The sequence below is a fragment of the Melospiza georgiana genome, chromosome 20 (genome assembly GCF_028018845.1).
Source record: "Melospiza georgiana isolate bMelGeo1 chromosome 20, bMelGeo1.pri, whole genome shotgun sequence".
Lineage (NCBI taxonomy): Eukaryota > Metazoa > Chordata > Aves > Passeriformes > Passerellidae > Melospiza > Melospiza georgiana.
Window position 1 is genome coordinate 7,418,622 of NC_080449.1, and position 21,980 is coordinate 7,440,601.

The 21,980-nt window shown below is 42.4% G+C and overlaps 1 protein-coding gene across 4 annotated transcripts in view; it reads left to right on the forward strand.

Annotated features, from left to right (window-relative positions):
- Positions 1-21,968, forward strand: part of SPTAN1 (spectrin alpha, non-erythrocytic 1) — a 46,391-nt gene extending 24,423 nt beyond the window's left edge. For 2 of the 4 annotated variants that reach the window (XM_058038173.1, XM_058038175.1), the window contains 34 exons: positions 1,475-1,673; positions 2,233-2,337; positions 2,833-2,856; positions 3,205-3,240; positions 4,230-4,277; positions 4,606-4,697; positions 4,852-4,996; positions 5,110-5,291; positions 5,457-5,556; positions 5,684-5,881; positions 6,004-6,150; positions 6,677-6,780; positions 6,906-7,068; positions 7,541-7,555; positions 9,242-9,373; positions 9,705-9,842; positions 10,187-10,291; positions 10,502-10,710; positions 11,318-11,438; positions 11,585-11,706; positions 12,172-12,304; positions 12,693-12,791; positions 13,062-13,221; positions 13,442-13,518; positions 13,670-13,879; positions 14,073-14,369; positions 14,819-14,931; positions 15,720-15,737; positions 18,805-18,859; positions 19,373-19,569; positions 19,946-19,999; positions 20,405-20,551; positions 20,827-20,974; positions 21,647-21,968. In XM_058038173.1, coding sequence (XP_057894156.1) covers positions 1,475-1,673; positions 2,233-2,337; positions 2,833-2,856; positions 3,205-3,240; positions 4,230-4,277; positions 4,606-4,697; positions 4,852-4,996; positions 5,110-5,291; positions 5,457-5,556; positions 5,684-5,881; positions 6,004-6,150; positions 6,677-6,780; positions 6,906-7,068; positions 7,541-7,555; positions 9,242-9,373; positions 9,705-9,842; positions 10,187-10,291; positions 10,502-10,710; positions 11,318-11,438; positions 11,585-11,706; positions 12,172-12,304; positions 12,693-12,791; positions 13,062-13,221; positions 13,442-13,518; positions 13,670-13,879; positions 14,073-14,369; positions 14,819-14,931; positions 15,720-15,737; positions 18,805-18,859; positions 19,373-19,569; positions 19,946-19,999; positions 20,405-20,551; positions 20,827-20,974; positions 21,647-21,772 — 4,219 coding nt within the window. In that variant the 3' untranslated portion in view covers positions 21,773-21,968. The remainder of the gene's footprint in view (positions 1-1,474; positions 1,674-2,232; positions 2,338-2,832; positions 2,857-3,204; positions 3,241-4,229; positions 4,278-4,605; positions 4,698-4,851; positions 4,997-5,109; positions 5,292-5,456; positions 5,557-5,683; positions 5,882-6,003; positions 6,151-6,676; positions 6,781-6,905; positions 7,069-7,540; positions 7,556-9,241; positions 9,374-9,704; positions 9,843-10,186; positions 10,292-10,501; positions 10,711-11,317; positions 11,439-11,584; positions 11,707-12,171; positions 12,305-12,692; positions 12,792-13,061; positions 13,222-13,441; positions 13,519-13,669; positions 13,880-14,072; positions 14,370-14,818; positions 14,932-15,719; positions 15,738-18,804; positions 18,860-19,372; positions 19,570-19,945; positions 20,000-20,404; positions 20,552-20,826; positions 20,975-21,646) is intronic. The other 2 variants (XM_058038174.1, XM_058038177.1) reach the window with 1 other exon arrangement.
- The last annotated feature ends 12 nt before the right edge of the window (positions 21,969-21,980 follow it).

Below are 21,980 nucleotides of genomic sequence, written 5' to 3' on the forward strand. Positions count from 1 at the left end.
CTTTTATGTAAATCTCTCAAGTGTTGCAAAGCAGCTCTGAGGTTAGGTTTACTTCTGAAAGAGTTTTGCCCCAGATCCTCTATGAGCTTTACAAGTACTTAATACCTAATATTGTTTGCTGAGGCAAACAGCTGCAGTTAGGGCAGGCTTCAAGTCAGGCTAGAAAGTTTCTATTTAAATCTAATATGAAAGATTCCTAAACTGCCCACTCTTAAACTACAGTAAACAGGAAGCTACAAAGTCCCTGCTTCCATGGAAGGAGAGCTGATTTATCAGTTTGGTATATAGATATTACAGCTCAGGATACTGGGGATTTTTTGGAAGAGACTTTCTCATCTCTGAGCTGTTGGTTAGGAAAATGCTGTAGGATTGAACTCCTCAGGCTGGGAGGTTGTAACTGCTCAGTCTGTGGCCTTGTGCTTTGGGGTGGGAAATGAAAACATCCCCATTTGAGGCCCTGCAGGTACCTCAGCAGTGTCTGGTATTATTTGATTTAATAACATCAGAAGGAATGTCCTTAATAATGAGAATCTATTGCCGCTGTTGATCACTGTGGTAGACCAATGTCCAAACTGATTCAGGACATAAAAAACCCTTCCAGATGCAGCTAAAATGTCTTATCTTCTGGAAGAGTTAAAATAAAGTAAGAATGAGTATTAAGTGTGTTTTTTTCTGAATGCAGGATTTTAAAAAGCAGGCATTATGCATTGCTAGAGAGATTTGTAATTCAGTATAAGTGACTGCAAAACTGCTCTTGGCTTTTTTCAGCAGTAGCTTGGAAAAAGTCTTGTAGGATCATCTGTGTCTAGTTGATTACAAGGTAGTTTAAATAACTGGCTGGTCTTAATAGGTTTATTTGCCTGTGCAGATCAATTTAAACATGCTTGAGGTTTCATATTGTGTCTCTTCCAAAAGTAAAGCAGGACTAATATCACTGATGTTGAGAATTCCACAGATACAAAAAGCGTACACTAAATGAGTTTAATGGATTTCCCAGTTGAATATAGGTTTGTTATCAAAGATTCACACCTTGCTTAAACATTCAGCAGATTTTGCACTGGAAAATGGCTAGTGAAGGTGTTTATGTCCTGAGGCTGGTGGATTTTCATAACCTGATGGCAAACTTGATGTACTCTAGGAAAATATCTCTTGGCAAGCAAGAGCCTATGGAGTCATTCCTGCCCTGCAGTGATCCTGTGGTTTAAGAGCCTTCCCCAGTCTAGGCTGTGATTTGGGTTTGCATTTGCCCAGTGAGGTGTTGCATGTGAGAAGTCTCATTTTGGTGTGCAATCCATGTGGAGGAGAGACATGGACAGTCTTCATTCCCAACTGCACATGAGTAGCTCATCCTGTAGCAGAAGTGGACATAAGTTCAAGGATTCCCATTTTTGGGGACCCCAGTACTTAGGAAATTCCTGTGATTGGACTCAATTCCATCTGATTGTTCCCTGCTTTCCTTTCCTGCTTGTCCCAGGTATCACTCTCTCCTGGAACTGGGAGAAAAACGTAAAGGCATGTTGGAAAAAAGCTGCAAGAAGTTCATGCTTTTCCGTGAAGCCAACGAGCTGCAGCAGTGGATCAATGAGAAGGAAGCAGCACTCACCAGTGAGGAAGTGGGTGCTGATCTGGAGCAGGTGGAGGTTCTGCAGAAGAAATTTGATGATTTCCAGAAGGTATGTTGGGATGCTGCATAATGTGTATGTTAATTTTGGCCTTTCCCTTCAGGCTTTCTGATGATGTATCCATGACAATTCTTCATAGCTGAGAAGGAAATATGGCTTTGATTGGACATAAAAGGTCCATAGAAGGCATAAATTAATTTTTAAATTTAATTTTGTGAAGATAGAGAATCCCATATTAAAGTGTCTTCAGTTTGATTGCATTCCCCAGGTTGTTCCATGCTTCCTAGAGAGCTGAAACTCTCTTTCAACACTTTGCAGTAGAGTCTGCCAAGCTTTGGATGAATTTCAGTTTGTGTAAAGCATAACCTTCAGCTAAGTTATTCCTATTGAAAGGGAAGATGCATTTGGTTTCCATCTGTAGAGTTATTTCCCTGAAATATGGAGGGGAAAAAAAAATCTGGCAGCTGGGATTCCCTGGCACAGGATGGGAATTCAGGGTCACTGTGCTCAATTCCTGCTGTTCACACACTGGGCTCTCCTGGGGAGCCACCTTGTTCCACATGTTCTGCTTGGTGAATTTTAATGCTGGGATATTTCCTGTTCTCTGTAGGATCTCAAAGCCAATGAGTCACGCCTGAAGGATATAAACAAGGTTGCCAAGGACCTGGAGTCAGAAGGGCTGATGGCAGATGAAGTACAAGCAGTACAGCAACAGGTGCTCCTTTTCTCTGCCTTATTCTAATCTAAGAAGCAAAATATTTTCCTTCTTTCTTTTATCTGTTGTCTTTGTCTGGCATTTCAAGATTCAGGCTGTTTTCAAGACCTTTAGAATTATATTCTGTAATAATGCTAGAGCAAATTGCAGCAGCATCTAGAGCTTTTTCCTTTCTTTTCTTAGGAATGGAAAGTCTTTACAATAATATTAAAAGTCATGGAGAATCCATGCATTAACTTTGCTTCATATAAATTTGAAATTTAGCATTTATTTATATGCAGGAAAATGGGTGAGGAATGCTAAGGGAAAAGAAAAATAGAGTGAAATACAGAGTGGAGGGAGTTTGTGGGTTGTTTGGTTTGGGGTTTTTTTGGCAGCTTTTTACGTACTTGTGCTGTAAGTAATTTTATCCTGTGCCAACTAAGTGTGAAGCATGTTGGAAAATCATTCTTTCTGTTAGAAACTAACAAATTGTTTGTCCTGTCTCCTTTGCAGGAAGTCTATGGGATGATGCCCAGGGTAAGTGTTGATTTCTGAGGTGGATGGAGTGGCAATTGTAACAGGTTTGGGATGTACAAGGAGAAGTTCTGCCATAATTGTAGTTCATTTCCATGATGGAACTCACTAATGACTTTGAATGGACATTGAAAGATTTTCTTATATATGATCCCTTGATTTCCTGAGTGTCTGCCCCACATCACAGATCTAAGCAAGCAGCATAAGCCAAACTAAAAATACTTGCATGAAAAAATGTACTTAGTCTGTTAAGGATTGAACACAGAGATATTTTCAAGATTTTTTTACTGTATTCTGATAGTTTTAGATTCTGCTTTGTATTTAAAGCTGTTTCTTCACATTTTCAAACAGGATGAAACTGATTCTAAGACAGCCTCTCCTTGGAAGGTAGGTGTCATTGCTTAGTAGCACATAACAAGAAAATAAAACAAAATCCACAGCACATCATCTTTTTTAGACCATTTGCTTCTCCTATGCCATAGAAGTTCTCAACAGCCTAGTTTTTTACTCTCTGCTACAAAACTCTGTTTAATTTTGAGCTTGTAGTATGAGGGTGATTTCCAGTTTCTGGGCAGTAGATGTTGAATAATCCCTTGTTCACTCTGCATGAGTTCTTTGCTTTCTGCTTGCTACAACAAAAATGTTTTTATTCCTGAAAGTCAAGACCATTTATGTCAATACTTCTTTAGTAAAGAATATGCTATATCCCATTAGTCATCTCTAGCTTATTTACTACAATAGTTAGAAGAAGCCTTTCTCCATTCATTAGAGGCTTACAATGGAAGAGCTGTCACCTGCTAAAGCACAAAAATATCTTAAATATTTTTAAAATTATCCCTAGCATTTCATTCCCATGTTTTGTGTCTTGCATCCACCCTGTTAGACTTAAAGCTGCTTGTACAACTTTTAAGCTGTGTGAATGTGGGGAAACCAGGTTAGTATGCAATATTTTGACAGAAAATGCAGCCATGTCGCCAGGAACTGGTGACTTTTAAAGAATTTTTTTGCAAATTACAAACATGTACATTGAATTCTAAGAGTCATATAGTAATTTAGCAAACTGAGATTTGGGGGTTTTTAATTAATGTATTGAATGTTGCCTTTAAAATTCCTCCTCTTTGTCCTCATTAAGATTTGTTTGCTTCAGTTTACACTAACATGGCAGTGCTTACTTGTGAATTCTGACTATTCTTACTCTGCTCTATAAGACTTTGAGAATTACAACCAATTATTCTTAATTGCTTTTGTAACTTACTTACATTGTCTTTCTTAGTGGTTTCTGTTTGGTTTTTTAAGGACTTTTTTTTCGGTCTGGTTGTGCTTTTTGTTAGAGTTTACTTCAGTGTTACATTTTTTATTTCTACCTTTTCACACAGTCTGCACGTTTGATGGTACACACTGTGGCAACCTTCAACTCAATCAAGGTAATTCCACAACTTTCTCTGACCTGATTTAGAACTTGTGAATATTTTTTACCCTACTTTTCCATAGTCTTTATCGTGCATTAAGCTTTATAAACTTTTGAATCAATTTACTGAAAGAAGCATTAGTATATACAGCATTTGCTTCTCAAGTTACATCACTGTCTTATACACATAAAATTATTTGGTTTTACAGCTCAGGAGAAACCCCTCAAATTATTTTATTTAACTGAGTTATCTGAATTTGCTCATTCTTCTGGAATGAAGCAGAATTTAGTAACCTTTACCTGTAGTGAAAGGCCAGTCTTGACTTTTCATGTCTCTTATCCAGGAGCTGAATGAGCGCTGGAGATCCCTGCAGCAGCTGGCAGAGGAGAGGAGCCAGTTGTTGGGCAGTGCCCACGAGGTCCAGAGGTTCCACAGGTGAGGGGTTTGTTTGGTCTTCACTCAAATGCTTTGTCTGAAAAGAATTCTGAAATATAGCAGGACCTGTTCTGAACAAATCACATTCAATCCAGCTTGTTCAGTGGAGGGACGTCTTTTAATTCTCTTTTTGCCTTTCCTTCCTTCAAATCAGAGATGCTGATGAAACCAAAGAATGGATAGAGGAGAAGAATCAAGCATTAAACACAGACAACTATGGGCATGACCTGGCCAGCGTTCAGGCTCTGCAGCGCAAACATGAAGGCTTTGAGAGAGACTTGGCAGCTCTGGGAGACAAGGTGGGATTCTGAGGAAGAAAACCCAAAAGCTTCCTTTTTATCTACCAGAAATGATTAAACTATAGCATTTCTCTCTGCCTTCACTGTGTTCATTTCCCTTTCTCCAATCCTAGGTGAATTCTCTTGGTGAAACTGCCCAGCGTCTAATCCAGTCACATCCAGAATCTGCTGAAGATCTCCAAGAAAAATGCACTGAGCTGAACCAGGCTTGGAATAGTCTGGGGAAACGAGCTGACCAGCGCAAGGAGAAGCTGGGAGATTCTCATGACCTGCAGCGTTTCCTCAGTGACTTCAGGTAGTGATGTGATCCCCCCTCAATTTGTTCATTATTAGTGAAGTATACATGGCTTATTGTTCCACAGGAGTATTTCTGTGAAGGGTTCAGAAAAGGACTGTTCTCCCTGTTGTGACTTATTTCAGTGGAGAAAGGGAAAAATGCCCTATTACTGTGTGTTCACAGGGACCTCATGTCTTGGATCAATGGCATCCGGGGCCTGGTGTCCTCAGATGAACTTGCAAAGGATGTGACTGGAGCTGAAGCTTTATTGGAAAGACACCAGGTATGTCAAAGATAAGTGTATCATAAACATCAACAATGTTTCTTTTTTCTGAAACTTTCCAATCAGAGTTCCAAAATAGATCAGTTCTAACTCTGGTTATTGAGCAGCACATCTCTGCCCCTTGCAGGAGCACCGCACGGAAATAGATGCAAGAGCTGGCACTTTCCAGGCATTTGAACAGTTTGGACAACAGCTTCTTGCCCATGGACACTACGCCAGCCCTGAGATCAAGGAGAAACTGGATATTCTGGACCAAGAACGGACAGACCTGGAGAAGGCCTGGGTCCAGCGCAGAATGATGCTGGACCAGTGCCTGGAACTACAGGTACTCTGCTGCTGTTTGGATAAGAAAAATAATTCCTCTTTTCATTAAAAAGTTTACAATTTCATGGTGATAACAGTGCTCTTGAGCTGTCTTGCTCATGCTTTGGATTTTTTTCTCTCCAGCTGTTTCATCGGGACTGTGAACAAGCTGAAAACTGGATGGCTGCCCGGGAGGCTTTCTTAAATACAGAGGATAAAGGAGACTCCTTGGACAGTGTGGAGGCACTCATCAAGAAACATGAAGATTTTGATAAAGCAATCAATGTCCAGGTGAGGAGTGTAGCTGAAGTAAGGGGAAAATAGTTTCCTTTTTCTCATGTGAATCATTAGCAAAAGGAGGTCTGCTATGTATGGTTTCTAAAGTTCAATTCTGAATATTCAGCCATGTGGAATTTGCTGTAGAAGTTTAAAAGCAGCTTGGCAGATCAGAATGTATTTCATTGCTTACAAACAGTGTAGAAATAGTCGCAAGTATTTGTGTAAATCTACTGATTTGAAATTACTTTTTACCTTTGGCAGAAAAGGGTATATTTCCAATTTCTTGTAGCAGAAAGCTGCCTAGATTTATTGAGATATCATACTGCTGATTTAGCCCAAAAGACCTTTTTTTCCTAAAAGCCACAGGTGAAAAGTGTTCTGAGTTGAACTCTGCAGTCCTGCAGAAGAGAGACTTCCTTCATAGGGCCCCAGTAATGTAAATTTAAAGAAGATGAAAAGGCTTGTTCTGTTCAAGACACTGCTCATCATTTGACTTTAGGGAAACACAGTTCTAATTCGTGGTTTCTGGTTTGAACAGGAAGAGAAAATTGCTGTCCTGCAGTCCTTTGCTGACCAGCTGATTGCTGCAGATCATTACGCCAAGGGCGTCATCGCCAACAGGCGCAACGAGGTCCTGGACAGGTCAGTGCTGCCTGGGAGGAGAAGGCAATCCTGGAAATCCTCTTTAGGGATGCTCTGTAGCTGTTGAAGGTGATGCCCCATGTGGCTCTAGCGTTTTGTTAATTTTATGTGTCAAATTACCACAGGTGGCTTCGTCTGAAAGCCCAAATGATTGAGAAGAGATCGAAGCTGGGAGAGTCTCAGACCCTCCAGCAGTTCAGTCGTGATGTGGATGAAATAGAAGCCTGGATCAGTGAAAAGCTTCAGACTGCAAGTGATGAGTCCTATAAGGATCCCACAAATATCCAGGTGAATGTGGTTCTTGGCTTAAAAATCAGAATATCATTGTTAACTTTGCTAGGCCTGCTCTGGTTTGAAAATCCATGCTCAGGAATTCTTGTTCAGAGATGACAGAATAGTGCATCATGTTGGACATGTTCTCCTTTCATCAAGGAGAAAATGGAAGTTACATTATGCATGAAAGGAGACCCAAAATAGAACTTGGGTAGTAATTATTCATGTCTATAATTAATTATTCATGCATATAATTAATAAGATATGCGGTATCTGCAGCAGAAAGTTTCCTAAAGAAACCCAAGTGGCTGTTCTGTGCCTCTCCCAGCATCTAGACAATAAGGAAATGGAATTCTTGGATCTCAACTAGAGTGTGAAATCTCATTTATTTTTCAATATTAAGGAATAAAGTTATCTCTTATGTTTTAATTCTGGTTTATGAAGTAGTATGAATGCACTGAACTACTTCTCTCAATCTGTTTTATAGCTTTCCAAACTGCTGGTAAGTAGTTTGGAGTAGCCTGGTATGTGAATTTATCTTCTCTGTATAAGCTTCTGTGTAAGCCCAAACTCTGGCTGCTGCTCCATCCATCAGTTCATGTAATCTCTTGTTTTTTCTGTTAGTTCTTGACCTCCATCCAGGTACAGCTGTTGATCCTCATCCTATGGGTGTGGCTTTTTTGTTCATTCCTATTCAGCATCATTTATTTATGTATTTGTTTTGCAGGTGTTCTGCATGATCTGTTTAATTTACCTGCGTTAATGATGCAGTGTAGGCTTTTTTAGGAGTTAGCCCATAGGAGAATGGGGTTCTGTCCCCTTTTTTCAGAAATTTGGCTGTTTGATCATCACTTGTGATGATTTAACACAGGGCATAATGTCAGATTCATGAGCTTTTGTTTGTAGAATCAAATGCTGAAGATGGAGGATTCAGTAAATGTTAGATCTTGATTGGCTTAGTTCTTGCAATAGCATAGAAGGGAATAAAGCAGAAAGCACATTCCAGAAAAAGAGATGTACCAGATGGAAAGCTGACAGCACTTGTAAGAATCCAAGAAGGGGAGTAAAATGAGGATATGTGCAGGGAGAAGATAGAACAAAGAAAGGGGAAGCCAGTGAGTAAGAAATGAAGGAATAATTTGTCACTTCAGAGTGTGGTACATTAAATTACTATTTTTTTAGTTGGAAAGAAAATTATATTAAACTAGAAAGGCTTGTCTGCAATTTGTTGTCATGGTAATTATATGGAGATATGCAATTGGCAGCTTTTAAATTGAATTTTCCAAGTTGTTAGAGCTAGCTTTGAAGGATGTGCTTTCAAAGTCTCAGGATTTGGGGGTTACAGTTCCCAAAATGAAGCAGTTCATGCAGAATTTCTCATACCAGCGCTATAGTATTTTTCCTTTTTTATTTTTGATCTAACATTTCTTTTCATCCCATTCTCTAGGACACTCTCTACCCATGTCCAATGTCACTAGCATTTCCAGTTTATACTTGCAAATTCTGTCTTGTCACTTTTGTGCTGTTGTTATATTCCTGGTGGGTGGATGGATCGTGGATACATGAGAGCTGCACTCTCCTTCCCACACCAAGGCTCCTGTTGTTCTCATGGTGCTCTCAATTTGGCAGTAAAAAGTTCTTACCAAATAATTCAGTTACATTTTTGTAGAAATTTTTGACTGTTAATTCAGTATTTATCTATACATATAATGAGGCTGTGTATGTCTAATATCACAACTGAGCAGAAAGCAGATAAGCTGGAGCAGTGATTTCTGTTAATTACCTATAGATTAGGAAGGGAAGTAGGAATTTGTGCAGTTACTGTTGGAGTAGAAAGGATGATCTACTCTACTCAGGGTATATGTAACTGCTGCTTTTCAAAGGGCTGCATTGAAATCTAGGAATCTTTACTGCAGTAACAGCTCAGCTCAGTGCAGGGAATTTTGCCTTGGCACCTGTGAAATGCAGAGCATGCTGCCAGAGCTCTGTGTATCAGCTCAGCCACAGTTTTGCCAGGTCAAAACTTGGTCGTTTCTCAAGTAATGAGAGTAACCACTGGAGTGAGCAGTAAATTCCCTACCCAGAGAGAACTTCAGCTCAGCCTGTGCACAAAGCTGAGCACCCAGCCCATGAGAACAATGGAGGAGCCCTTTGTGCAGAGCCTGATGGTGTTGGTTTGTCCTTGCAGAGCAAGCACCAGAAGCACCAGGCCTTTGAGGCCGAGCTCCACGCCAACGCTGACCGCATCCGCGGCGTCATCGACATGGGCAACTCCCTCATCGAGAGGGGCGCGTGCGCCGGCAGCGAGGACGCCGTCAAGGTGGGCACCTTCCAGTCCTGCTTGGCTTTGCTCTGAGCAGTGTTTTGGTAACTGAGGCAGGACAATGTCCTTCTAGAACAAATCTTGCTTTATAGAAGCTTTGGTATTTCCACTACACGGTGCAGATCAGGTGAATCATTCAGCTTAAGTCATGAGGATAAGGATCCTCTGATGGAGGTGTAAATTATAACTGGGCAGCTCAAAATACTGACTTTAACTTGCATACCTGGAATCAACAGCCAAACTTCCACCATGTTCTGGTTTTGCATGGATCAGAACTTTTTTCATGTTTCATTTGTGACATTTACTTATCTTTCTCACTTTCTGACAGGCACGCCTGGCTGCCCTGGCTGACCAGTGGCAGTTCCTGGTACAGAAATCAGCAGAGAAGAGTCAGAAACTGAAAGAAGCTAATAAGCAACAGAATTTCAATACTGGCATCAAGGACTTTGACTTTTGGCTTTCAGAGGTAATAAGATTAGGAGTTTATTACTTGCAAAGCATCTTTTTTTCAGTTTTTATTACCTTTGCTGATGTTAGATTTTGTGGAGCACCTTTTACCTTTGATCAAGTCTAGGTTTGTTTTTAAAAAACTTATTACTAGTAAAATTCTTATGTATGTGTTATTAGTTATGAACAATAAGGCGAGAAGAAGCAAATTTGCAGGGAAGCTTTTAGGTATTAAACAGGTGACAAGGTAAAGGTTTAGTAGAAAATTGAGAAGTAATTTGCATGATTTTAAAGCATTATAGTTTCAAGGAGTTCACGAAACACAATTTGTTCTTCATTACATGTTTCCTTCTCCATCCCTAGGTGGAGGCTTTGTTGGCATCTGAAGACTATGGGAAGGACTTGGCATCTGTTAACAACCTTCTGAAAAAACACCAGTTACTGGAAGCTGACATATCTGCTCATGAGGTATTGCTTTCCCTTTTAGTTTTGGAAGATAAATCCTAGTCATGAGCAAATTCTGTGGTACAGCTCCTGATACCTGCTGCAGTCACAGACTTGTCAAAATGTGGTTTTTAACAACACCTGTGACTGCGAGTCGGATTCTGATTTTCATCCTGACATAATGAGCACAGAAACGAGCTCTGAGCAATCCCTGCTCTCTCTCATCGTGTCCAGGACCGCCTGAAGGACCTGAACAGCCAGGCTGACAGTCTGATGACCAGCAGTGCCTTTGACACGTCCCAGGTGAAGGATAAACGTGAGACCATCAATGGGCGCTTCCAGCGCATCAAGGGCATGGCCAGCGCCCGCCGCGCCAAGCTCAACGAGAGCCACCGCCTGCACCAGTTCTTCCGTGACATGGACGACGAGGAGTCCTGGATCAAGTGGGTGTCTGGGAAGTTCTGGGCTTGCCAACAACACTCAAATCCTTTAGTGTGGCTTTAGAGCTGCCTTCCAACAACTGTGTGTTTATAGGAGTCCAGGCAAACTGCTTTGGGTGTGGTTTCTTATCTGCTGTTTTCTTTGGTCAAATCCCAGTAAGCAGAAAACTCAGACATTTCATTCCAGTCTTTTTGGGAATGCCCCTACCAAAAATTCAAACCATTTTCAGTTTCAAATACTTTCTTGATTGTACCAGTTGTCATTAATCAAATGGTCTTTCAACATTGGTGTTAGTACCTCAGGAGGAGAGAAAAATATGAGGCTGATAGAAATCATTCAAATTAGAGCACTTCTTTTGTCATGCTTTTAAAACAAACAAAATTTGGGCAACTTTACAAAAGACATCTATATTTTTAAAAAGAAAACTGTACAGAGGAATTCTGTCCTTCAAAGATAAATGATGGGCCCTCTGTCACCTTCTTTTCCTCACACAGGAATTTGCATCCAAGATCTTTGTGCAATCTGAGGGGTTTTTTGTTTTCTTTGTCAGGTTGGACCTTTAGAAGTAATTTTCACATTTTATCTTTCTCTCTCCTCTGTTGAATTTAGAGAGAAGAAACTGTTGGTCAGCTCAGAGGACTATGGCAGAGACCTGACTGGTGTACAGAACCTGAGGAAGAAACACAAGCGCTTGGAAGCAGAATTAGCTGCCCACGAACCTGCTATCCAGGTAAAAGCCTCTCCCCATGACAGATTTCTCTATAAGCAGCACCTTTCTTGACTGTGGAAGAGATGAAAGCCAGCAGTAGTTGTGCTGTACCCCAAACAATGCACATGAGGAAGGCAGGTGATGTTCCAATAACTGTTTCTCTTTAGGGTGTCCTGGACACGGGTAAGAAGCTTTCAGATGACAACACAATTGGAAAGGAGGAGATACAGCAGAGACTGGCTCAGTTTGTGGATCACTGGAAAGAGTTAAAACAGCTGGCAGCTGCTAGGTATGAATTTCTATAGAATTCAGTATTAATTGAAAGTTACATGGACTCATAATCATCAGATTTACAGAATTTCAGGTATGGGTTCTTAGGAATATGATGTAATAGTCTCTATCACTGATCACAGATTCTACAAGACTACTCACAATGTTCCTCAGTAGAAACATGGGCCTCTTTTTGAGATGTATGTTGTTTAGCCTTTTCTTGCACCACTTGGAAACCACAGGCTTACAATCAACTGGCTTTAATCCATTACCAGGAAATTTTTCCTGATTAGAAACTGTTGGGAGAGTTTGCTTCAGTCCTTTGGCAGCTGCAGGCTTTGTAGTCCAAGGAATTCCTAGAGCTCCAGCCATGGCTGCTGCTGGAGGGGTGAAGTGTGAATGATAAGGTTCAGGCTCTGCACATTGTTTTTATATCCTACATCTCAGTGCCATAAAACTCATCAGTTTTACCTTCCCCACACAGGGGGCAGCGTCTGGAGGAGTCTCTGGAGTATCAGCAGTTTGTAGCAAATGTTGAGGAAGAAGAAGCCTGGATCAATGAGAAAATGACACTGGTAGCCAGTGAGGATTATGGGGACACACTTGCTGCTATCCAGGTATGGAGGAAGTTTTCAGCACTTTATTGTTGCATTCCTGTTGGTTAGAGCATAACAAACCTTTTTTTTAACTGCCTTTACAATATAGAGGTTGTTTGTTCTTTTTGAAGTACTACACTGTAAAAAATGTAAGTTCACTTTATAAAAGTATCCCAATAATGTTATTTCCTGTAGAAATTACTTTTAGTTTGATGTAGCTTTGCATCTCTTAACCTCTGATTGGAAGTGAGTCTCAGTTTCTTTTTGTCCACAGGAAACCAGTAAGTTGTGCTAATCAGCTAAGATTAATTTTTGACAGAAGTTTATGCTAACTGATTTATAAAATTAATTACTTTTTAATAAATTGTGAGAAATTATTTTTAGAAGTGTCTGTGTCTTGTATTTGCAGGGCTTGCTGAAGAAGCATGAGGCATTTGAGACTGATTTTACTGTCCACAAGGACAGAGTGAATGATGTCTGTGCTAATGGAGAGGATCTCATTAAAAAGGTGAGCATGAACTAGTAAAGAGAAACCTTCAAAGGCTCCCCAGGACATCTTCATATTACAGCAGACTTTCTCTTCTCTGTCATGTCTTTGAAAAGAGCTCTTACTCATTTTTTGTGTTTGAATAAGCTGTTGGTGTTCTGCTTTCAAAGCTGTTTCTGAGACCATATCTTTCAGCTGAAGTCCTTGCTCTGTCACCAATGTCCTGAATGCCTCAGATGACTTTAACATCATACAGGATGGCTATATTTTTTTTTCCTCCCTGTCACATAGAACAATCACCACGAGGCAAATATCACTGCCAAGATGAAGGGGCTCAGAGGCAAGGTGTCAGATCTGGAGAAAGCAGCAGCTCAGAGGAAAGCCAAATTGGATGAGAACTCAGCCTTCCTCCAGTTCAACTGGAAAGCAGATGTGGTGGAGTCATGGATAGGTATGTTCTGTACAATATTTAGTCACAAGCAAACCTTAAACTCCTTCATTTCCAAAGGTCTCCAGTAGCTCCTGATGTGCTGTTGTAAGAGGCAGACCTAAGCCCAGAGTAATCAGCAGTGCTGTCCCTGCTTCATGCCTTTGGAGTAACCTGATCTGGAACAGAGGGAATGTTTGAGATGGAGAAATGACATTTTTGCAAAATTTGCTTCATTTTCCAGGAGAGAAGGAAAACAGTCTGAAGACAGATGATTATGGACGTGACCTCTCTTCAGTGCAAACCTTACTCACCAAACAGGTCAGTGCTGATGCTCCTGCCACCACGTGAGGGAGGGACCAGCTGAACTCTTGTGAACACACAAGAATCCATGTTTGAAATATATGCAGGGTATTTAAAAAGCTAAAGAAAAATACAATCTCAAATACTTTTTGTTCTTTTAATGCTTCAGGAAACATTTGATGCTGGACTTCAGGCTTTCCAGCAGGAGGGAATTGCAAACATCACTGCTCTGAAAGATCAGCTGCTCGCAGCCAAGCACATCCAGTCCAAGGCCATCGAGGCCCGGCACGCTTCCTTGATGAAACGCTGGAATCAGCTACTGGCTAATTCTGCTGCCAGGAAAAAGAAACTCTTGGAGGCTCAGGAGCACTTCAGAAAGGTGAGTGACCAACCATGGGGCTACAAAAATCTAATTGTGCACAAAAAAATACACACTTGCAACTAACCAGTTTAGAGATCCTGGAGAATTAACATAAGAATTTCTGCAAGGCAAACTCTTGCATGTTAATTCCAGATGAGCTCATACAGAATATTTCCATTATTGAACAACTGGATTTTTTTCTCTTTTCAAGGTTGAGGATCTTTTCCTGACCTTTGCAAAGAAGGCCTCTGCCTTCAACAGTTGGTTTGAGAATGCTGAGGAGGATCTGACAGATCCTGTGCGCTGCAACTCCTTGGAGGAAATCAAAGCCCTGAGAGAAGCTCACGACGCTTTCCGTTCCTCCCTCAGTTCTGCCCAAGCTGATTTCAACCAGCTGGCAGAGCTGGATCGCCAGATCAAGAGCTTCCGTGTGGCCTCCAACCCCTACACTTGGTTCACTATGGAGGCTCTTGAAGAAACCTGGAGGAATCTGCAGAAAATTATCAAGGCAAGTCAGTGAGGGAGAGTATCTTCATGTTTTATGACCTTTCAGTCATCTCAGGAAGTTGTTCTGAGATAATGGGTACAAGAGTTTGTCACCATAATACAGCAAAATATCTCAAAATTTGTGAGCAAAGAAAAATTGCTGTTATCTGTAAACTTGTGCAATTGTTAGTTGTTCTCATGGTTTTCCAAAGGCAAAGCATGTGTCTTACTTCCTAATTGTGATAGAAATTTAACTTCTCTGCTATGCAGTGAAACAGCAGCTGGTTCAGTTGCAGTTCTCAGGATTTCAGTTCTGAATTACCACCCGAGATGCTTTTCTCTAGGTATCCAGGACACCAAGCACTCAGTGTTGTTTTGAGGCTCAGAACTGTGTTTTTAGTTTTTTGCTTCCTGTTACAGGATGAGACCAATCCCTTTATTTCTCTGAAATTACTGTTGTTCATTTCTCAGGAACGTGAACTGGAGCTGCAGAAGGAACAGCGAAGGCAGGAAGAAAATGACAAACTGCGGCAGGAATTTGCTCAGCATGCCAATGCCTTCCATCAGTGGATTCAGGAGACCAGGTATAGTTTGTCTTTCCAGGACCTGCCCTTAGAGAATCCCTTAGGTAGTACTTTTGTGCATCCTCCATCTCTTTGGACTGTCAAAGTTGTAATTGTCTCCTACTGAAAAACAGCACATGAGGACTTGTCCATTCCCTGCAGTTGGGATTTGAGGGAAACCCATTAGCTACAGGGGAAAGGAAAGCCCTGGAACTTTAAAAATGTTCCTGTTTCTGAATTCATTTTCCTGCAATAATTCCAGTTATCCAGGACTTCATTTTTCTCTAGTTATTCCTGAACTAGGCTGTAGCACAGCTGGGGAGGTGGAACACAAAAAGCTCCCAGCAAATTGGCATTTCTGTTAATTCCCCTTTTGTATTGAGCAGTGTATTGAGACTTTTACTGGAGTCATATAGAGAAAGAAGATGTGAAGAGCTTAAAAGTTTGTAATCATTTCCCTGGGCCACTGTCTAATAATAACTTTCTCTAAGGAAAGGGAATAAAGATAAAACAACTACGTTAGAAATAAAAAGTCTCAAGGTTGAGCATTGCAGGTGTCTACACTCAGTGCTGTCAGCAGCTCTGACAGGTTCTGGTTGGGGGTCAGAGGAGGTGAGTTCTGTTCTCTGCAACCCTGTGATTCTCTGTCTCTGTGTTTACAAATAGTTCTGTATGTGTCTTCATGAAATAATGAAATATAAATATGATTTTTAACTTTTTGATGTTTGCTTCCCACCCAAATCTCTATCCCTCTCTTACTGTCTTGTCTCTGTCCTGCTGCCTGATGTTTGGATCTTCACATTCTACAGGACTTACCTGCTAGATGGGTTAGTATTGAATTTTGTATCTTTCAAATTTTGGTGACGTGTTCTGCTCTGTGTGTTTTCTCCTGTTGTTACATTGCTTGTGAAAGCTGTGCTCAAACCCCTCTTATTTAAAAAGAGCAACCTTTTGCTGAGGTGCACAGACACAGGAAACAAGACTTTGGAGTAGTTAGCTATAAAGCAGTAGAAACATAAGAATGTCCTAGTCAAAAGCCAAATTACAACAGGCAGCCACTGGCACACCGTGAAATTCCTGATTTTTGCTCCTGCTTTCTCTGAGGGCTTGCACAGGAAAAGGCCCTTAAGTTGAGAAGATGTGTGAGAGTGTAGCTCCTTTCCAAAGGCAGGCTATTCTGACATTTCTAGTTTTTCAGCTTAAGAGACTTGCTTAGTGAAATAAAATGTTTGCCCATAACTGTTCTGAGAACAATGAACTCTCCAAAGTTTTGATAAGGAGAAGATTCTTAAACATTTTGCTGATATTACATATCTTAAAACCCTGTAGTTTGCAAATATGAACTGCCCACTCTTAATCTGCTGCAGAACCATGGCCCACACAAATTTTAGCCTTGACAGGAGAAAACCAACCTTCCAACATGAATTCAAGAAGCTGTTGGAATTTGCCAGCAGTTTTAAGCCCACTCTGTGTGCACAGCAATGGTTCCTGATGAGGATGGGTGCTGGCCATTTGTCTGGAAGTGGAAAGGGAATAATAAGATCTTTAAACGTTTTCAGACTGCCAAAGCCTCTGCAAATGTGTCTGCCCAGTTAAATTCCTTCAGCAGGACGAGTCTCAGCACAGTGGAAGCTTTGTGATAAGATTTGATGTCAAATGCCAGCAGTCTGTGGGCCAGGGCAGAGGCTGTGTGTGAGCCTGTGCACAGGGCTGGAGGAGGCCAGGGCCTTGCTCCTAAACAGAAAGCTTTTCCTATTAGAAGGATGGAATCTTCACAGATAATTCTGCTGCTTAGTTGCTCTGTAATGATCACAGTCTTTTGTGTTCTGCCAGATAAAAATAGTTTGCCCTGGCTTTGTTGTACAGTTTAATGGAAGGGAGCAGATTTTCCTGGAATGGATGCTGAATTCCCTGCTCCTTTGTCAGATAGTGATGTAGATTAGTTCTGGTATCCAAGAGCCAGTGAACAGAAAGGAGCCATTCACTGAAAGACATAGGGTCAGAGTTAGAGATCCTCATGCCAGGCTCTTTTGTTGAACAAATTACCAGAGGGCTGCTGATATGCCAGGCAGAATTTGTCCCTAATTCTCTGTGAATAGATTAAAAACATGGATGTAGTTCCAAGAGACACTGGCTGTGCTTAGCCTGGCTTGGTGAGAGGGAAGGCAGAGCTTCAGGGAAGTGTCAGGAAGAGAGCTGCCATGCACACCCCTTGCTTTGCAGCTTGTGTGTGCCCAGCACTGCCTGGGATGGGTGTTCTTTGGGGAAGGGAGGAAGAACAATTTGGAGTTGAAGATGCTTTTAAACAATCTGTAGATGAGATAACTGCAAAACTTCAGTTTGTCTCTTACTGAGACTCATTTTTTTGTGACTTACCTGAAAATAATAACAGTTTATTTTTGTGTATGTGCAACCAGCATTTAAATAATTTTCTCTCATTAAGTACTTGCTTGTGTTTGCTGCAAGGCAGTGCTGGCTTGGAGTGTGGCTCCACTGCAGTGGCCGTGTTTTGGTGTGTTCTTTCCTCTGTTCTTTCTTTCTTCCTTTTTGGAATTTACTTGGTTTCTTTCCTTTGACTAGCATAGCATATCGTCGTGTCATTCGTGTCTATCAGTATGAAGTTGGGGATGATCTATCTGGAAGGTTTTTTCCTCTTATTTTCTTACCTCACTTTTGGTTTTCAAACGCACTCGTAATTCCAAGGCTCGCTTTCCTTCCAACTAACTTTCACGGCTTAGAGATGCTTGGAGGTTTTGTTTCCCTGTTGGTTCTTTCCACGGTTGGTTCCCAGCTTCCTGCTCAAGGCTCTGGGCGTGCGCTTCATCTCTAGGCGGGCGTTGAGTCCGAGCCTTAACCCTGTGGTGAGAAACACCCAGATGTTTGGTGCATTTGCATTGCTACAGAGTGATTCAGCACTTGAAATCCCCATTCTCAAGAAGCTCAAAAACATGTGGGAAGACAGAGTCCAGCGGGGATGAAAACCTGGTTTTAGTGACTGGAATACCAGAGATTCAGGTTTTAGGAACTTTAATACCCCAGAGTCAGAGGACACCCCATCTGCACAGCACCCAGACTCACTGTCCACGTGTGGGTCATCCAGTGCGAGCTCTCACCGTACGTGTTGGAAGGACAGAGATTCCCAAACACGGCTGCTTAGAGATTGCTTGGGATCTTGGGGTGGGGGAAAAGCAGCATCCAGAGACTGTCCATAGCTAGTCTGTATGAAGGAGATCTCAGAGCCCCTGGCCACTGTGGGGACCTGCATGTAAAGCTCAGGGTGGAAATCACTGGGCAGAGTGGCTGAACCTCAGCTGCTCTTGGTGCAGCATGGAGAGGTGGGGTGGGAAAGGCACCTTTCCACCAGGCACTGCTGAGCAGCAGAGGTCTGTAGCTCTCTGCAAAGATTATGCCACATTAAGATTACTTTTCAACCAAACCAGTAGTTCTCACCATCTTTTTTTACCCTCATTTTCCCCTTTGTAACACACCTTGGTAGAGCTCCTGTACCTGACTGCAAATACAGCCCATCCCCAGTGACTCACCTGCAGTTGGTGTGTGTGGTGTGTGCTGGGCACGGGGCAGGGGGTGGGACTGCACTAAATTCTAATTCCATGAGGTCCAGTAAAGCGGGTGCTTTGAGTCTGGCATGAAGTGTGGCTGCTGATCACGTTGCCTTTCAAATGGGGCTAGAAATTAACTATATACAGAAATAAGAATCAGACAAAATGTACAGTGTCAGTCTGAAATAGGATGAGTCAGAATAAACAAAACACAAAACCAGTGTTTAAATATATGAAAGGATTTTTCATTTCAAGGAAGGACTGTTAATTTCAAGCCCCACATGCCATTTTTTTATGAGATAAGTGCCTTCTCTCACTGTTGTTCTGTGTTTAGGTCATGTATGGTGGAAGAATCAGGAACACTGGAGTCACAGCTGGAAGCTACTAAAGTAAGTTATAGTCACCTATGGCTAAAACAGCATTTCCAGCTGGCTTGGGAACACAGAGCAGGAAGGGAAATGCATGGAATTGTGTGGGAAAATCTTAATTGATTTCAGACATTTGGAATATTTAAGAGACCTCTGGGATTATCTGTTTACATATCTGATGTCTACTTCATCACAGGCCAATAAACAACACTGATATAGTTTTCCATTTTTTTCCCTTTTTCCTAAAGGAGGTGGAGTAGGGCAGAGAGGATACAGTATTTTTAGCACATTTCCTAATAAGAAGGTTTTTAGTCTCCAGAACTGGTTTGCAAGCTCTAGTTTCCAATAGCGAGCATGCAGATGGACATTGCTCTGAATCTTATTTTACAAATCACAGTACAAGGACATAAAGTCCTAGGAGAAAAAGAAGAGTATAACCCTTCCTCCCCTGCCAGCCTCTGTTCTAACTTTTTTAAGTTTTGGGGTTTTCTGGTGCTCTATGATTTCTCCTTCCTCTTTGCTCCCTTCTCACAGCGCAAGCACCAAGAGATCCGAGCTATGAGGAGCCAGCTAAAGAAAATTGAGGACCTTGGAGCAGCCATGGAAGAGGCACTTATCCTGGACAATAAATACACAGAACACAGCACTGTGGGGCTGGCACAGCAGTGGGACCAGCTGGACCAGCTGGGGATGAGGATGCAACACAACCTGGAGCAGCAGATCCAAGCCCGGTACTGCCTGGCCTGGTTTGAAGTGTCTCACTGGGGGTGGGGGGAAAGCCAGGAGCTGCCCATGCCTGCAGCCAGCCTTGCATGGTCTGTGCTAAAGGGTCTCCTGCTCAGAGCAATGGATGCAGTGAGCTTGTACATCCCCACCACCTCCCAGTTCCCTTCAGAGGGATGAAGTGAGTAGTTTTGGAGTAGCTCTGTTGGCCATGAGCAAGGGTGGGATCTTAGTGAAATGGTTTTGTTCTGTGGAGTTAGTGTGTACAAGTGTTCCCACATGGAATGGTTGTCTGCTCCTTTGTCCTCGCTGTGTGGTGCAGGTGCTGGACTCAGAGTAGCCCAGCTCAGGAACTGCTACTCAACTTTGCTGCTTCCTTTTCAGGAACACCACTGGAGTCACCGAGGAAGCCCTGAAGGAGTTCAGCATGATGTTCAAGTGAGTTGCGAGGAACACAGGCCAGAGGAAGGCTTGAGAGAGATTTCTGGCGGATGGCTCTTATTTGCAAGATCCATTTGTGGCTCCTTTGTTGTCTGCCCCACTTTGTGCTGAGCTGCTCCATTCTCTGCCAGAGGGCAACAGCCTGCAGCCCCTGCTGCTGGCAGTGCCAGTGCATTCCAGCTGAGAATACAGTTGGGTTTTTTTGGTGGGGAAGAGGTGATTTTTAAGCAAAGTTAAGAATTTGTGCATATTTTTCATGTATGCTAGACAGAACTATTTATTGATATAAACTCATTTGTACAGAACAGGGGCTGGTTATAACCTTGATCTAGTTTTCAGCTCACTTTACAGCTCATGGGACTCAATAACTGACACACGTGGGTTCTGGTTTTATGTTTTTAGGCACTTTGACAAGGACAAATCTGGACGACTCAACCACCAGGAGTTTAAGTCTTGCTTGCGCTCTCTCGGCTACGATCTGCCCATGGTTGAGGAAGGAGAGCCAGACCCTGAGTTTGAGTCTATTCTTGACACTGTAGATCCCAACAGGTATGTGAGTTGGACCTTTCTGTACTGCAAAATACATGGAGGTATTAGCTGGGGAGTTGGCTGGAAGGTCCTTCACAGGCTGTTTTTACAGTCACTCATGTGAAAGCCTTAAGAAAGGCAAGACTGACATTTGTAAAGAAGAAATTCACTTTGAGAGAATGATCTGGTGTTGAGTCTCCTGAGTTAAGACTTTCACTCCTCCCAGAACAGTCCAGCCCCTCTCTGGAGGGCCTGGCAGTGCTGTGCTCTGGGTGCTCACAGTGTTTCTCTGGCAGGGATGGACACGTCTCGCTGCAGGAGTACATGGCCTTCATGATCAGCCGGGAAACGGAGAACGTGAAATCCAGCGAGGAGATCGAGAGCGCTTTCCGCGCCCTCAGCTCCGAGGGGAAGCCCTACGTGACCAAGGAGGAGCTCTACCAGGTAAGTGCTGGTTGTTGACCCCTGGGAGGAACACACAAGACTTTTGTTCACAGATAAAGCCCAGCACTAGTGGCTCATGTCACTGGGGCTGAGTCAGTTCTGACCCTGCCAGGGGATCCCCTGCAGCAAACAGAGAAATTGTGTGACAGTCCTACTCAGTTGCTTTCTTGGCTCTATAGAGGAAGAGGAAAAGCTTTAGGTACCAAAGAACTGCTCAGGTTGAATAAAACAAGAGCTACTTAAAGGCCTGGAAGGGAGTGCACTGTCCTCAGAACTTCCCTTCCCTCATCTGGGAAATTACATGGGGGATGTTTCTCCAGAGAGCAATTCAAAGGAAGAGCTTGAGCCTAAGTTTAGACAGTATGAACATCTCCTCCCTCTCACTGCCCTGCCAAAACAGCAAGTTTTTCCTGTCTGAATACCACCAGCTGGCAGGGAAATAAAGAGTTTGCAGTTCTTCCTTGTCCCAGTTACCTGCTCTGTCTTCTGTTCGGTGGGAAGACTCTGGTCAGGCCTTCCAACCCTTAACCAAGTAGTGCCAACAGCCAGAGCATTTCCATGCTGGGTGTAGTGGTGCTGCTCTGGTTTCTGCCCCGGGGAGTGGGAGGGCTGCCTGTCAATGGCCCTGGGCAGCCCCAGAGCCCTCTCACCCCCACACTGTCTCTCTTTCAGAACCTGACCCGGGAACAGGCCGATTATTGCATCTCCCACATGAAACCCTACATGGATGGCAAGGGCAGGGAACTGCCTGCTGCCTACGACTACATAGAATTTACACGTTCACTCTTTGTGAATTGATCTGAAACACTAGCACCAAAAGATGCAAAGGACATGCTCACGTTTGCTGACTGTAGCTCTGCATGTGTCTCTCTCTTTGTGCTCTACAATAATCAATGTTACTTTATGATGTAACCTTAAAGTGCTTAGCTTAAAACTCTTAGGGAAAAGAAACATGTTGCAGTGTGCTTCAATAAAAGTTACTGGTCGAACCACATACTTTTGTGTT